This window comes from Armigeres subalbatus, chromosome 1, assembly GCF_024139115.2.
Source record: "Armigeres subalbatus isolate Guangzhou_Male chromosome 1, GZ_Asu_2, whole genome shotgun sequence".
Taxonomy (NCBI): domain Eukaryota; kingdom Metazoa; phylum Arthropoda; class Insecta; order Diptera; family Culicidae; genus Armigeres; species Armigeres subalbatus.
Window position 1 is genome coordinate 65,897,104 of NC_085139.1, and position 17,957 is coordinate 65,915,060.

Here is a 17,957-nt window from a genome sequence, read left to right on the forward strand (position 1 = left end):
GATTGGCAATCTCATTTTTATTTTGAATTAACTGAAAACAAATAAAACCAATAATCATTTACTGAATCTCGGCAAAGCACTTTACCGATTATTCCGGCAATGTACTACCGAACGGTACGGTAAATTTTGACAGCTGAGTGGTATCTCACATTTTACGACCATTCGGCATTTTGAACTTTTACCGAGATTTTTACCGAAATCTCAGCTGTTGGATTCTCGGCAATTTATTTTGCCGGCCTCGGTGAATAAAATTAAGTGTGTATCGTTCATTTTACGACCATTCGGTAATTTGAACTTTCACCGAGATTTTTACCGAGCTCTCAGCTGTTGGATTCTCGGTAATTTATTTTGCCGGCCTCGGCGAAATAATTTAAGTGTGAACCGATCTTATTAGCGTCCTGTACATGACACAGTGGCGTAGCCACGGGGGTGGTTTTGGGCATAACCCCCCCCTCCAGAGACCAAATTTTCAGAACAATTTTTTTTTTTGAAAGAAAAAATGTTCAGAAAGCCCCCCCCCCCCCCCAGACCAATTTTCTGGCTACGCCACTGACATGACACATTTGGTGCGGTGGCGAATCTTTTTTGACCGCAGTTTCTTCTGAAGCCCGTAGTAGGCCCGACTTCCACAGATGATGCGCCTTCGTATTTCACGACTGACATTATTTTCAGCCGTTAGCAAAGATCCGAGGTAGACGAATTCCTCGACCACCTCGAAGGTATCCCCGTCTATCGTGACACTGCTTCCCAGGCGGGCCCTGTCGCGCTCGGTTCCGCCCACAAGCATGTACTTTGTCTTTGACGCATTCACCACCAGTCCAACTTTTGTTGCTTCACGTTTCAGGCGGGTGTACAGTTCTGCCACCTTTACAAATGTTCGGCCGACAATGTCCATGTCATCCGCGATACAAATAAATTGACTGGATCTGTTGAAAATCGTACCCCAGCTGTTTCACACGGCTTTCCGCATGACACCTTCTAGCGCAATGTTGAACAACAGGCACGAAAGTTCATCACCTTGTCTTAGTCCCCGGCGCGATTCGAACGAACTGGAGCATTTACCCGAAATCTTGACACAGTTTTGCACACCATCCATCGTTGCTTTGATCAGTCTGGTAAGCTTCCCAGGGAAGCCGTTCTCGTCCATAATTTTCCATAGCTCTACGCGGTCTATACTGTCGTATGCCGCCTAGAAATCAACGAACAGATGGTGCGTTGGGACCTGGTATTCACGGCATTTTTGAAGGATTTGCCGTACAGTAAAGATCTGGTCCGTTGTCGAGCGGCCGTCAACGAAGCCGGCTTGATAACTTCCCACGAACTTATTCACTAATGGTGACAGACGACGGAAGATGATCTGGGATATCACTTTGTAGGCGGCATTAAGGATGGTGATCGCTCGAAAGTTCTCACACTCCAGCTTGTCGCCTTTCTTGTAGATGGGGCATATAACCCCTTCCTTCCACTCCTCCGGTAGCTGTTAAGTTTCCCAGATTCTGACTATCAATTTGTGCAGGCAGGTGGCTAGCTTTTCCGGGCCCATCTTGATGAGCTCAGCACCGATACCATCCTTATTATTATTATTATTATTTATTCAGACTAAGGCTGTGCGGTATATAAGAGTCTTCTCCATTCGGCTCGGTCCATAGCTACACGTCGCCAACCACGCAGTCTAAGAAGGGTCCGCAAGTCATCTTGCACCTGACCGATCCACCTTGCCCGCTGCGCACCTAACCTTCTTTTGCCCGTCGGATCGTGGTCGAGAACCATTTTCACCGGGTTATGGTCCGACATTCTGGCTACGTGCCCGGCCCACCGCAGTCGTCCGATTTTCGCGGTGTGAACGATGGATGGTTCTCCCAACAGCTGATGCAACTCGTGGTTCATTCGCCTCCTCCACGTACCGTCCGCCATCTGCACCCCACCATAGATGGTAAGCAGCACTTTCCTTTCGAAAACTCCGAGTGCGCGTTGGTCCTCCACGAGCATCGTCCAGGTCTCGTGTCCGTAGAGGACTACCGGTCTAATGTAGAGATGGGCGTTCTGATCCGGAACCGTTAAAATGATCCGGATCTCTAAAGTGAGTGAATGATTCGTGGATCATTTTATAAAAGATCCGGATCACCAGATCAGCAAATTATTTGACCATTTAACGCTTGCAAACAAGAAAGGATGAAGTTATTGTCAGTACGCTTCAAAAGTGTGAGCCTGAATGACAAACGTTTCACTATTTTGTATTCTTCTTGCGTTTTGTTCTAAGGATCCGATCTGACTAAAAGATCCGGATCATTAGAATGAATGACCCAGATCTGATCCGTTCATCAAAGTGATCCATTTTGCCCATCTCTAGTCTAATGAGCGTTTTGTAGATTGTCAGTTTGGTACGGCGGCAAACTCTATTCGATCGGAGCGTCTTGCGGAGTCCAAAGTACGTGCGATTTCCAGCCACTATGCGTCTCCGAATTTCTCTGCTGGTGTCATTTTCGGCAGTCACCAGTGAGCCCAAGTACACCAATTCTTCTACCACCTCGATTTCGTCACCACCGATGCAAACTCGCGGTGGGTGGCTCACATTGTCTTCTCTTGAACCTCTTCCTATCATGTACTTCGTCTTCGACGTGTTGATGACTAGTCCGATCCGCTTGGCTTCCCTCTTCATTCTGATGTAGGCTTCCTCCATCTTCTCGAAGTTACGTGCCATAATATCTATGTCGTCGGCGAAGCCAAATAGCTGGACGGTCTTATTGAAAATTGTACCACTCGTGTTAATCCCTGCTCTTCGTATTACCCCTTCCAAAGCGATGTTGAATAGCAGACATGAAAGACCATCACCTTGCCGTAACCCTCTGCGGGATTCGAAGGGACTCGAGAATGCCACTGAAACTCGAACTGCGCACATCACCCGATCCATCGTCGCTTTGATCAACTGTGTCAGTTTATCCGGAAATCCGTTTTCGTGCATTAGCTGCCATAGCTGGTCCCGATAGATTGTATCATATGCGGCTTTGTAGTCGATGAATACTGCCCCACGAACTCCCTTGCAATTGGTGCTAGTCGACGGCATAAAATTTGGGAGAGTACCTTGTAGGCGGCGTTCAGCAATGTGATTGCGCGGTAGTTGCAACAATCCAGCTTATCGCCCTTCTTGTAGATGGGGCACTCGACACCATCCATCCACTCCTGCGGCAGAACCTCATCCTCCCAAATCATGGTAATGACCCAGTGCAGCGCTCTAGCCAGTGCCTCACCACCGTGTTTAAATAGTTCTCCTGGTAGTTGGTCAACCCCAGGGCTTTGTTGTTCTTCAGCCGGCCAATCTCCTCCTGGATTTCCTGGAGATCCGGAGCTTGTAGAATTATGTCCTGCGCACGTTCCCCCAGGTCCATCACCATACCGCCATCTTCGTCTGCCACATCGCCATTCAGATGTTCTTCGTAGTGCTGCCGCTACCTTTGGATCACTTCACGCTCGTTCGTAAGAAGGTTCCCGTTTATGTCCTTACACATATCAGGCTGTGGCACGTGGCCTTCACGTGAACGGTTCAACTTCTCATAGAACTTTTGTGTGTTATAAGCGCGGTACAGTTGCTCCGTCTCTTCACGGTCTCGATCTTCCTGCTGACGCTTTTTCCTCCGGAAAATCGAGTTTTGTCTGTTCCGCGCCTGTTTATATCATGCCTCGTTCGCCCTCGTGCGGTGTTGCAGCAATCTCGCCCATGCTGCATTTTTCTCTTCTACTAACTGCTCACATTCGCCGTCATACCAGTCGTTTCTCTGATCCGGGGGCACCGTGCCAAGTGCAGTGGTTGCGGTGCTACCATTGGCGGATCGAATATCTCTCCAGCTATCTTCAAGAGATGCTGCGCCTGGCTGCTCTTCCGTTGGGAGTGCCACTTCCAGCTGCTGCACGTATTCTTGGGCTAGTCTACCGTCTTGTAGCCGCCCAATGTTAAGCCGCGGTGTCCGACTTCGACGCGTGTTGTACACCGTCGAGAGTTTTGAGCGCAGGCATACTGCAACGAGGTAGTGGTCGGATTCAACATTCGCACTGCGGTAAGTGCGGACATTCGTGATGTCGGAGAAGAATTTACCGTCGATTAGAACGTGGTCGATTTGGTTTTCCGTTTCTTGGTTAGGTGATCTCCATGTGGCCTTGTGGATATTTTTGCGGGGAAAGAAGGTGCTTCGGACTACCATTCCGCGGGAGGCCGCGAAGTTTATGTATCGTTGGCCGTTGTCATTCGATACGGTGTGCAGACTATCCGGTCCGATGACCGGTCTATACATTTCCTCCCTTCCTACCTGTGCGTTCATGTCACCGATGACGATATTGACGTCCCGCAGTGGGCATCCATCGTATGTCTGCTCCAGCTGTGCGTAGAACGCTTCTTTCTCGTCGTCGGGTCTCCCTTCGTGTGGGCAGTGCACGTTGATGATGCTATAGTTGAAGAAACGGCCTTTAATCCTCAGCTTGCACATCCTTGCGTTGATTGGCTGCCACTCAATCACGCGTTGGCGCATCTTACCCAGCACTATGAAGCCGGTTCCCAGCTCGTTGGTGGTGCCACAGCTTTGGTGGAAGGTAGCAGGGCCCACTGTCAAACCCCACCACATCCTAGGCAGACGCCACAACTAGCAGATGGCTGGGGAGGGATCGTCAAGCCCTTGGACATAGTCCCTGCTGCCCCCATATGGCTCTGATGATGCATTTCATTTTTTGCTACACAGCTGTGCAGAAACCAACACAAAAGGAGCGAAAACGAAGCGAAAATCACCATTTTTCTGTGGGGGCTGCCTATCCGATTCTGTTTTTTCGCACTTGTATACAAGTTTGATAAATTTGTTATCATGGCTTGTTATGATTCGGAACACACTTAATCGACAATTTTCTTCTCGGTAAAACATATTGACGAGCATGATCGTTAAAGTTAATTTTAACTGATATCTCGTTAAAAGATGTGACGTTTACACAAGTTACTGAAACTCGGCAATCAAGTTTGCAACAATAATCGGTGATTTGAAATTTACCCGAGTTTCGGCAAACTCGTTTGTCAAAGTTTAACCTCGCAATTGAAAATGAAAACACGCGGAAACTAAAAAAAATGGAAAAATCATTATCTTTATTTTTTCTCGGTGAGTATTTATTCTGATTTCATTTTTTTGCTTATACTAAACTTGTTTAATTCAATTTTACGTTGACTTGAAGATAATTGAACATGTATTTAAATTTCTATACGTAATTAATTTCAGCGGATTCGCTATGAAGTATACAAATGGAGCTATTCATTTTCACACCACGTTACAGACGCAGTAATGTCGACGGAAATCGCATTCCCCGAGGCCATATATGAGAAAGATAAATATAAGAAATCGAAGAACATTGGATGGCGGCCGGAGGTAAAGATCGTATCGACAGTTTGGTGTTACCACGAACTCCATAAGTTTTTCTTTAGTATGTCTAATGTCTAATCACAGAGAAACAGACGTCTCACTCTACAAATGTTCCATCGTTCATCTTTTTAACGGTGGATTCAATTTTTTGTAGGTGGTCGATCGGCCACCGATGGCGCTTCCATCGGTTTTACTTGTGTTTGACGTTTGCCCACTACCGCCACCTGGTTGCCGCTTGTCCACCTACAGTGCATTTAGAATTGGGCGGTACTGTTTTCGTGACGATGATTTTGATTGCATTTTGTTCTAAGTGAGACGTCTGTTTCTCTGTGGTCTAATTATCTAATGTACAATTGCAAATAAATCACTTAAATATATTCTAAATTCATGTTGATTGGCAATCTCATTTTTATTTTGAATTAACTGAAAACAAATAAAACCAATAATCATTTACTGAATCTCGGCAAAGCACTTTACCGATTATTCCGGCAATGTACTACCGAACGGTACGGTAAATTTTGACAGCTGAGTGGTATCTCACATTTTACGACCATTCGGCATTTTGAACTTTTACCGAGATTTTTACCGAAATCTCAGCTGTTGGATTCTCGGCAATTTATTTTGCCGGCCTCGGTGAATAAAATTAAGTGTGAACAGTTTTTGCCTCTCTTTTATCGTTATTCGTTATCTATGAATTATTGGCAGTGGCTGCAGCCATGATTTCCTACTCGCCGCTGCCACATCCAGGCGCTATAGTATATGCGCAAAATAGCCAGCATGAGTTAACCGCCAGGAATTTGTATGGCGAAAGGCATCTAAAGCGGGATTTCTCAAAAGTAGGAACTTTTCACGAAAAAATATTTGGTACCAGTAGTGTAGGAAGGTGTCCGCTACTACGCCTACCAAATATTTTTTCGATCAAGAAATCGAGCCTTAGATGCCTTTCGCCATACTGATTTCAGAAAGTTAACTCCTAGTGTGCCGCTGTAAGCATGCTCAAAGCCGGCGATTCATTGAGAGCGATTTCTGCAATCCCTGATTGTCACGCATCAAACATGGAAAGCTGAGAGAATCCTTGGGCCTACAGTTTATCGCGCTTGAGGAGGAGTGTTAGGGAAGCGAACCCAATCACGATACAGTATACTATGTTTAATATGTAGTTACTAAATATACTTTCATTGAAACCACCGACTCGACTAGTCACCATTCGTTTTATTTCGAGATTTCTATGGTGCCACCTCCACCTTCCGCACCTGAGCACGCATCTGTAGTGCCTCCGCGGTTTGTACAGGTATCGCAATTGCAAGCGCCTCCACAGACCGCCACAGGACTATCACGTCACGACCACACGCAGTATCGACTGCGTCGCTACCTGGACACACATCAGCAAATCCTCAGCATCCACCCATGTATCAACCGGTGGCGTCTAACTGGTCTGTGCCAGCATCGGGGTTTGTACCAGATAATAATCCTTTACAGGTTTCCAATTTTAGAAAAAAATCGTTGCAATCTTCTATTGCAACGATTAACTCCTTGTACCCTTAGTATAAAATAGGTTAAGATTATTGAAAACATTGTAATTCCTACATGGTTCAATTCAACCAGAGGAAAAATTCTAACTGCCAGAGGCAATTGAAATGTATTAATAATAACTAAAAATATAACATAGCAAATAAGGATGATAGTGTTAAGAAAACACGGAACACCTAGTCTAAGAGATGAATGCATGTATTAGATAATTAGCAAATAAAATTAGTTAAAAAAAAAATAAAAAATAAATAAAAAAATCCTTTACATGTACCGCAAAATAAAAACGATGGCAATATCCAACATTCATTCATTAGCAATTTGGTAGTACTACCTTATCACCCACGCAATCACCATTGCTTAATGCAAACATATCCACCTTTGCCCCCTCCCCCTCGCAGTTAGCCGCCAGGCAAGTAATGCCACGTGATTTACCCCCCTTTTCTGCTGATTGGCCAGTATTCATAAGCCGTTTTATGAACGCTACCAACGCTACACTCGCTTGTGGGTACTCTAGCGCCGAAAACCTTTGTCGCCTTCAGCGTAGTTTAAAAGTTTAATTGATCATTTAATATCAAGCTCTATCTGGAATAAGGGCGAATGTCGCAAGAGAGAATTCTCTTCGCCGACTTCCCCTCTTTTAAATAAAAGTGACAAGCAGCTGTTTTCTTCACGATTTATTACCTCAGAATGAAAGAAAACAATGAAAACTTACAGTCTGAGATGTTAAACCAAAAAGAAATCCTCTGCTTGTCACTTTTATTTAAAAGAGCTCGGGTACTTATTCAAAAGGACGTATGTGATTTTGTAAACAAAGATTCAAACGTCGATTTGTCCGATCTGAGAGCCCTCCCACGCAAACCATCACCATAGACAGATAGTGGGAGGCTTCGGCTACCTGTTGGTGGTGTTGATTTGCGTGGGAGTGCCATCAGATAGGACAAATCGACGTTTGAATCTTTGTTTACAAAATCACATACGTCCTTTTGAATAAGTACCCGAGAGAGGGGAAGTCGACGAAGAGAATCCTCTCTTGCGACATTCGCCCTTTTACCAGATAGAGCTTGATATTTAACATTTAAAATTTATTTAATATTGCAGTTTGCGTTGATATCGCCAAATGCATGAAGCTGCAACAAACTTGCAAAAGATCTTGCATACAGTGTTGCTTGATATTTTATCATTCAAGAATATTATTTTATAACCGAAGTTGTAATAATATGCCATGCAATTTAAGCAAAATACAATGAGGCTTTACTCTACATTCAAGATATTGTGATAGAGAGTTAATTTTTCTAGGAAAAGCGTGATGAAACTAATATTATCAATTTCCCACCTTATCGGCCGCGACGATTTGAAATCGTCGCAAAACAAATTGACGCCAAAATCGTCGCCAGCAGAAATGGCCATAAGATCTGCCAAATCAACTGTGAACAAAATTTTATATATTCAATAATCACATTATTTCCCAAAATTGAGCCCTGTTATTAATGCAGATTGACATTATTTACTAATAGACCAATGCAAGATCTTGACTTAACCTCACTTATTTGACAGTTCACAGAGCTTGTTTACAGTAGCAACACTATAACCAGAGACCGGCGGAGTGAAAAACTGTCGAAATGGCAACGTATGAAAATGCATGAAATCGTGAAAATGATACTGGCAGCACTTGAACTTTTTGCTTGCTTCTTATGGACGCAAAAAGTAAACAAGTCGAAATGGAACCGCTTTTGACGGTTCGATTGGAAACAAGATGGCGTCTTCGCCGATCTCTTATTCTAGTATTTCTAGTTTACAGGGTGTTAGAATTAAAATCGATCAGCCGGAAATAAAAATCCGTAATTTTCGCTCAAAATCATTTTGATCCGAATATTCTAGTGATATGCTTTAATTCCTACCATAAATCAATCACGAAAGACATCAATATTCTTAATCAATCGCAAAGCAGTTTTTCCGAAAGCTGCTCCAGAGACTAAGTCCCTGTAAACAAGCTCTGTGAACTGTCAACCTACGTCATCTTGCACTGGTCAATAAAACTAACATAATTTTAGAATAAAGATGTTGGCGACGATTTTGATAGTGCCTAAAAAATGGTCGGCGCGTTTTGTTACCAACACTACTAAAAATCCACACATATTTATTGGCAAAAATCCATAGATTTAACTTATGATGTGTATCAGCGCACACATAACCATTCTCCACGCGAACTACTAATAAAATATATATTGCCGATTTCACCAATTTGTAGACCCGAATAGAAATTACAATAGAATTACATTAAAATATCATAAAATTACAATACATTTTATTTTTGAACATTCAATTCTATTGTTCTTATATTGTACCAATTAAATTTCCTTATTGTTGCTCCAATAAACGTACAATAAACTCTATTGACAGAAATTTTTGGCAATAGAATTACAATAAATTCTATTGTAATTGCAAAAATTTGTTCGAGAAATAAACGATTTTTTTATTTTTACGGTAACTAACAACCCCTATTTTCTATTGTAAAACTTCCATTTACAATAGGATTTATGGTGGAAAACAATATTCCTAATTGTTATTCTATTGTGAGCAACATTAGAGTTTATTGTAATTTCAATTAAATTTATCGTATTGTTTCAATAATTTCTATTGTAATTCTATTGGACTTTTTTATTCGGGGAGTTATGTGTAGATTGTGATTTGTTCGTACCTTTTTCTCACACTCACTCTTATTTCGGGTTGATCGATTTTTGTTACTGAAATTTACCCAGTTATAACCCATTACTCGTTAGTCACATGTAAGCGTGTACACTAAATCGATTCCCGCCGTGATTTGACGTCTATTTGTTTTCAGATTGAGCACTCACACCCAAATATTATACACGGAAAATCAAACTTTTTTGAGTGTATTGAGTGTGAGAAAAAGATGACTGTGAGAAAAAAAATCTCGCAATACTCTTATAAAGTGCAAAAAGCGCAATATACAAATAAACTTTATGTGTGGTCTCGAATTAGCAATTATTTAATTTATGTGTGGTTCTATATCGATTATATTAGGGTGGAGCTATTGCAAAAAATTATAACGGCGACACATATATCTTATATACATATTTTTGGCAGTGAAGGAAACAGTCAATAAATAAAGCGGAAATAAGTGGAATTGCTTGATATAACTTTCCAAAAAAATATGAAAAACATTTTAGCATCACTGCCCCGATGTACACATCGAACCAAAACTAAGGGACCATTCACAAATTACATAACGCTTTAGGGGGTGGGAGGGTGTCTATCCGAACGTTACGGCCCATACAAATTTAAGAACCCCTCCATACAAAATACGTTACGAGGGGGTGGGTGGGGGTTGAAAATGATCTATTTTAGCGTTATGTAATTTGTTAATGAACCCTAACGTAAATCCGATGAATAACACGCTTAAAACGGACACATCAGCATGTGTTTTGACAGCTCGTTCCTGTGAAAGTTGCTTGCAGGTTGTCTGCAATGCTAATTTTCGTTGCAAATTGCAATACATTTTTTTTTGAAAATTTGATATTTTTTTTCACCTGAGGATAAAGATACTTTGCTTCGTGACAGGCCAGGGTTGGCTCATCTCGCAAAATTTGTTTAATGTTTTCAAGACAAAATTTTCAAAACGACTTCTCTGCTTTTGTAAACAAAGATTCAAACGACGATTTGACGAATCTGACAGCTCTCCCACGCAAACCAACACCATCAACAGGAAGTGGAAACCTTCACCTACCTATTGATGGTGTTGGTTTGCGTGGGAGAGCTATCAGATTCGTCAAATCGTCGATTAAATCTTTGTTTACAAAAGCAGATAAGTCGTTTTGAAATTTTTTTCTTGTTTTCTTCTTTCGTGCGACATTCGTGATCGTGCATCGCAGTGCAACATTTTTTGACATTCGGTTGTTTTATGGTATCTGAAGAGTGGTGGAGGGTGGCATCAGGTATGTTTGGTGCGGTGTGGGAGGTGTGTGAAGTGTGTAAAGCGCAGCAGTCCATCAGTGCATCACCGCGACAAGAAAAAGGAAGAAAAACTAAAATGTCCAACATCATTAGCTGCTGCTGCTGTGACTTTTAATCGATTTATTGCGGGTTTTACGGGGGTCGTCTTGTGTTATCTCCGCTGAAAAATGGACACGGACACAATTCCCGATATGTGAGTATGGAATGCGGTGGTTGTGGTTAGATTCCGCAGCAATGAAAATATTTTTTTTTGCAGCCCCAATGACAACCCGGAGACATACTGCCGGTTGTGTTTTTCCGGCTTCTACGTGGAACCGCTGTTTCCACCGGACGGAGAACCGAAGCAAGCGGTTATTGAACTGATCGGCAAGTTGGTGGACATTCACGTGACGATGGAGGTGGATTATCGCTGTGCGGTCTGTCGGATGTGCCAAATGACGCTGGAGGGGTTCCACAAATACCGGGAACGGTGCCGAACATTGGACGATGTGTTGCAGAGGAAACGATTGGAGTTTATGCACTTTCAGGTGAAAGTGGAACAGCAAGAAGAATTGGCACAGAATGCAATCGGGTTTGAAGAGGATATGGTTTATTGTTTGAGCGATACCGATGATGAGGGAGCTGTCAATGAAGGAGGAATGGCGCTTCACGGGGAAGGATTGGTGGAGGATGATGGCGAAGAGCTGGACGAAGAGGTAGAGGAAGAACTGATCAAGGGCGATATGTTGATAAAACCTGAGCCATATAGAATGGACGAGCACGGGGAAAGGGAACAAGATGAGTACGACGACGATGATGATGACGATGGCCAGGGAGAGCAGACGACTCCGAGAAACCTGGATGGGGAACAAGTAGTGTTGTTGGAAGATTCAGAAGAAGACGAAAAATCGATGGAAACCTCTACCAGGGCCAGTAGTGAGGCGAAAGGTGAAGAACGGGAAAAAGAGGAACCGCTCAAACCGTTGCCATTTGAGGTGAGCTCGGATGGAGCCTATCGTTGTCAGATATGTCAGGAAACGTTCAGGCTGATGAAGGAGATCAAAGTAAGTATTATTGGAAGGATTTGTTAATTTCATACCCAAAACTTTTTATCATTTTCCTGCTTCTAGAATCACATCCGTAAGCAGCACCCTGAACAGTCGATGATATATTCTTGCCGTTTCTGCTCCAAGAAGTTCTCAGAGACTAATTCTTTGCGGGCTCATACCCGCTTCCACACGATGGATTTCCCCTTCTCTTGTGAAGAATGTGGAGCGAAGTTCACGATGAAGGCCCGACTGGATAATCACGTTTCACGCTACCACGATAAGAACTCTCCGAGCTACACGGACAAGCGCTTCAAGTGTAGTCTTTGTCCGAGAATATTCCTACAGGAGTCGGGCCGTAATTTGCATATGCTGCATTTCCACGACTCGAAACCTACGGAATTTCCGCCGACGGAAGCGATTCCGGTGTTGCAGGTGTTGTCCTGTGATGGATGTAATGAGCATTTCGATTCCAGAGAAGCAATCGATGCTCACTTTGCCGAACATCATGCTGATCAGGACGAAGCAACGAAACCGAAGGTCTCCAAACGGCACAAATGCCCGGATTGTCCGAAAGTATTCCGGCATAGAACTGCTCTTCGTTCTCACTGTGTCATAAATCATGGAACTATGCCTCACAAGTGCGACATCTGTGGGAGCAGCTTTGAGCGAAGAACTAAACTGGAGAAGCACAAACAGAACTGGCACGGGGAAGATTCTAAGAATAAGGTATTGGAGCGCTACAAATGTGACCAATGCGAGCGATTTTTCGTACGCAATCAGGATCGATTCCGTCACGAGCAAGTTGTGCATAATATCGAATCTCCCGCAAAATTGCCCACGGTATGGGAAGGTCGTAAAAGCAACTTCCCCTGCTCCAAATGTGAGCGGAAATTTCCATCGATGAAAACAATGCGAATACATTTCGCCCTCAAACATCCGGACGTTCCGGTTCGCTTCAAATGCACGGTTTGCTCAAAACTGTTCAAACACAAGACGTCTCTTCGAGAGCACATGATGAACCACACTGGCGAGCATCCGTTCGGGTGCGATCAGTGTGACGAAAGATTCATTCGAAAGAAGGACGTTGATCGCCACATGGAAGAGATGCATGGATCGGACGACGATGATGGCGAAAAGAAGGTTCGCTTCCCTTGTCCTTACTGCCCCCGGAAGCTGATGACGAAGACAGCTCGTGCGATTCACGTAACACACAACCACGCTGACAAGGAACCCATCGCTAAACAAGTTCTCTCGTCCCTTCCAAAGTCAATGGCTTGTCAGTACTGCAAGAAGGTTTTCACCAACCGAAACACCCTCAAATTGCATATCCTCAATCATCTGGGCAAGCTGCCTCATCAGTGTGACCAATGTGATGCTGGTTTCTATAAACCAGCTGATCTCCTGCGGCACAAACAGCGATACCACACCGGAGGGTCTTCCCTATCCCTTGCCAATCGCTTCAAGTGCGCTTATTGTCCTCGCATCTTCATCCGCAAATCCGCTCGCCGCTATCACCATACCGTATTCCACGGTATTGAAAGACAAGCAAAAGTCGCCTCGTCCACGACCGCCAGCGGTCAAAAGCGACAGCGAATTAAATTGGAGCCGGATACTACAGAATATCCGTGTGCTCTGTGTTCCCTGGTTTTCGTCACCGGCCAAATGCTACAGACCCACCACCAGCAGCACCATGCGGATCAACAGTTCTTCTACAAATGCCCGCACTGTCCGAAACGCACCGTTCACAGAAATGCGTACGTGTCTCATATTCGCTTACATGTCGGTGGCTACCGTTACCCTTGCGATCAGTGTAATGTTAAATTCGATAGAAAAGTTCTTCTGATTCAACACAAAAAGCGGTACCACTCGGACGACTCCAAGGACGTTCAGCGATTTCTGTGTACTATTTGCAATCGCGAATTTCTCCGCAACCAGGACCGCGTACGTCATCAGATCGTCGTGCACAACTATCAGGTGCAGAGTACAGGATCACAGCCGGCACCCAGCCCTGGACCATCTTCCGGTGGCAAAAAAGGATTGCTACTCAAAATAAAACAGGAAAAGATTGAGGTGGAACAAACAAAAGTGGAAGCAAGTGAACCGATGGAGGAAACGTCCCCGCCGACGAAAAAAGTCTTTGCCATCTCCAGCGATGTGGAGGAAATCGACGACGACGACGACGATGACGAACAGCAGGAGGCGTCCGCAGAGTTGGCGCAAGAGCACCAAGATGAACAGTATCATTCCGAGCATGACGGCGGCCAGAATGCTTCGGTGCCAACGATCTCCAATGTGGTTTCGATCAAGGAGGAAGCGATGGCCGCCCGGAAGGAATTTAACGAATACTAAGGTAGATGTCGTCATTTGTGTGTTTGGGCGTGTATTAGACAGGTAAGAGATGCATTTATTTCAAATGATTCCCGACAAATATAATTACATCCTAATCCCGAGAAATATCTAGTAATAAAGTTTTGCGAATTTGAGAAATTCGAATCGGTTTGTTTGTAACATTCAAATCTCCAGTGGTCCATCACAATTCAATGCAAAACAACATACACAAAAGTTACATGTCATTTATTGCTAACTTTCGGAGTCGTTAAATTATCGTCGCAACATTGAATCTCCGATATAAATAAGAAGAATTCTCAAAAATAATGATATGCTTGGTATTGAAACAACCGCTCAACGAACAATTTTGATATTTTAAGCTTCATTGCTTAGCCATGAGAATTTTCGAACAAAAGCAGCCAATGCGGTCACTCGATGATAAAAAATCTGCTAACCGGCCGAAAATGACTCCACCTATAATAAGCAGCAACGGGAAGTGGATGTCTGGTACCCTCCCTAAGCAGTGGAAGTCCAGCATTGTGGTCCATATTCCCAAAAAAAAAAAACACGAATTTCCCAGCGATGTCTGCTGCAGTTACCATCCACTTGCTCCAATGTGGCATCAGGGGGCCATGGAACGTATTACTAGAGGCCAGTAAGGAGGCGGAACGAAAGATCTGGGCAGTGAGAGCTAACTGAACCCAACTGAAGATTCGACTCCTTACTGAGGAAAAACAGCTGGCGAAGCGACAGACTGCAGAACTCCGGCCTCCACCGGTGCAACTCCTAAACTCAATAAGGTCGGGTTGGAAGCCGATCAGAAAGGAGCTAGTGCCAAGCCAGTAGCACCAGAGAGAAAGGATTTGGACAAACGTCGGGAGAAGGTCAGAAAACCGGTTGACCCTAAGAAACGGCCGGGGGCGAATGTCCCCACCAAAAAAAGGGGGCTGAATGTCTCATGGAGCAAGACCTTCCATAAATAAAAATCTCGCTGGCATCGGTGTGGATGTCAACTGTGTAATGAAGTCAAGAGAAACACACGCGTGCACATGAACATAACTTTTTATTTCTGATCTCGTTCATACGACTGTGTTGCCAGGCAATTTGAATCACAACATATCTCTCTGGGGTGGTTCAATAATGATGTCACAGGTTTAAGGGGGGGAGGGGGTCTGAGACTTTGTGACAGTACATATACTAGGTATACAAAAAAGCGTGACAGAGGGGGGGGGTCTAGAAATCCCAAAAAGTAGTGGACGTCATACTTGAATCGCCCCACTTATCATATTTTGAAGAACTTTTATTTCTATCACTCTTCAATCAATGTTGTAGTCATCATAGCGCTGGGGTCGCATTTTCAAGCGATTCGGTCTGGTAGGCTTAGGATTTTCCACGGATTGTGCGCCCTTTCAATCCATGGGCGTGGATGAAGTCGCAACAGCTGATGAATCCTCCTCAACGATAGACTGTTGGCGTATCAAAGGTTTCACATGTGATGTGTTGCGTTTGTAGGTTTGTCTGTCCGTACGTACCGCGTACCGCTTCAAAACACCTTTCCATTTGTCGTCTTGAAGAGCTTTCCGAACGTTTTGTATTTCCATATCCACTTGTGAGCAATTTATGATCTCATTCATCGTTACCGCTGTCGGCCTGCTGACCTCTGCTACACCGTAAAGAGCTGCCTCAGCACCTTTGTCAAACGTATTACATTTCAGTTCCTCAGGAAGCCTTGACAATGGATCCGCAATATTGTTTTTTCCTGGAACATGTATCATACGATTCCGGAAGCACTGCATCCTTAACACCCACCTTTCTTGCCTCTTATGTGGAGATGATGTGTCACTGAACATATCAACAAGGGGCTTGTGATCCGTTTGTATCGTGAATTCCAAACCAGTTTAGTACATTTGAATGCGTTCAGTCGCCCAAGCGATAGACAAAGCTTCCTAGTCAAGTGTTGAGTATTTCCGTTCTACATTGGTTAAAGTTTTACAAGCGGGCTTGGTAATCATATGGCTACTGCTTCTGCCTCATACGCAGGATTTCGTGAGTCCAATCCCAAGTCCGTTCCATTCTCCTACTTTGTATCTTTCTCTATATTTCCCATGTTCTAGCAATCGCTCGAACTGGAAATGGACTTCCATACCGTTTCCATTACTACTATTCCTATGGCTTCAACTTGAGTATTCTAATAGTAATCTGCTAGAATTGGAAATGAACAGTGGCGTTTCCCTAACCTCAATCTACCTGTGCACTGGATTTAAATTTAAGGAATTTTTGTGCGGAAATGTATAGAACAACTAGATTTTGATTAGTTTAAACGACTCTGATAATTTTATTTTCCATTTGGGCTGTAGAAATATCAAAATTTTCATTTTTCGTATCAGTGCAGAGGTTAAAAGTGAGGTTACGCGACGCCACTGGAAATGAACTAGAGCTCGTTTCCTACATCCAATTAGAAATTCCATCAGTTGCCTTCATTCTCCTATCTATCACATTGGCAGCTCGTTAACCAAGACGGACGTCTGCCTCTCGAACCTAACCCAAAAATTCCAACAAATTCCGCATGAACTCGTGGCAAGTGCAGAGGTATATTCGGCTTGCAGTGGGCGAGTGATTGCATCATCATGTCCTCCCCCTCCCTACATTGACTTGCATTCTGACGTGGCAGGTGCCAGTATGACCTAACAAATGAGATCACCAGTACTTGTACATTGAAGCTGTGTGCTAGTCCCAAGCAAACATCTGTTGGTTCCCTGTGCAAGAACAGCTGATCTGGTCATAATGGAGTAGCAACTACGAGCAGTCAATCAAGCTCAAGCTCAAGCTCTACATTGGTTAAAGTTTTACTTGCATAACTGATCACACGAGCATCGTTGTGAATCATCTGGAGCAAGACAACGCCCAGTCCGTTGTCACTGGCATCGGTGATAAGCAGTGTGCGGTTCGATGGACTGTAGTATCCGAGGTGTTTAGGGTTACAAAGGGCAAGTTTTATTTGCCGAAAGCATCGTCGTCGTTCACTAGTCCATTCGTACTTGGTACCTTTCAGTGTCATTTGCCTCAGTGGGCACGACATTTCTGAAAGATTTGGAATAAACTTGCCCACGTAGTTCACTAGGCCTAGAAAACTACGCATTTCGGCGGTATTATGCGGTTGTTTGAAGGATTAGATAGCACTAATCTTAGCGTTTATAGGTAATATGCCTTGCTCCGACAAGGTGTGACCCATAAAATTCACTGACGTCTTCCCGAACTCACACTTTTTGATGTTAACTGTCAGTCCGTGTTCGCTGAGTCTTTGTAGAACTAGTTGAGCTCTTACATCGTGCTCTTTCTTTGTCTCCGCATAGATAAGAATGTCGTCGATAAATACCTAGACGCCTTTCAACCCTTTCAAAATTCTTTCGGTTTCTCGTTGAAATATTTCGGCTGAGCAGTTCATTCCGAACATTAGCCTTTTGTAACGGTAGTACGCGTTCGGTGGCACGAAAGTCGTAATTTCGCGAGATTCCGGAGCCAGCTCAATTTGGTGGAACGCTTTAACCAGATCGATCTTCGTGAAGTACCTGCAGCCATTCAGATGAGGCATTGTTTCGTCGTAAGTTGGCAACGGATGTCGTTCAGGAATTATGGCTTTATTAGCCATACGCATGTCAACACAAAGGCGTACATTTTTTTCCTCCATCCTTAGGCGTCACTGCAA

At 43.9% G+C, this 17,957-nt stretch overlaps 1 protein-coding gene across 1 annotated transcript; it reads left to right on the top strand.

Annotated features, from left to right (window-relative positions):
• The first annotated feature begins 10,837 nt into the window (after window positions 1-10,837).
• On the top strand, window positions 10,838-14,416 carry LOC134226515 (zinc finger protein 14-like). Its single transcript, XM_062707347.1, has 3 exons — window positions 10,838-11,088; window positions 11,152-11,938; window positions 12,005-14,416. Exons 1-3 carry the CDS (start codon window positions 11,063-11,065, stop codon window positions 14,270-14,272), a joined length of 3,081 nt encoding a protein of 1,026 aa, XP_062563331.1. The 5' UTR covers window positions 10,838-11,062; the 3' UTR covers window positions 14,273-14,416.
• Window positions 14,417-17,957: the final 3,541 nt, after the last annotated feature.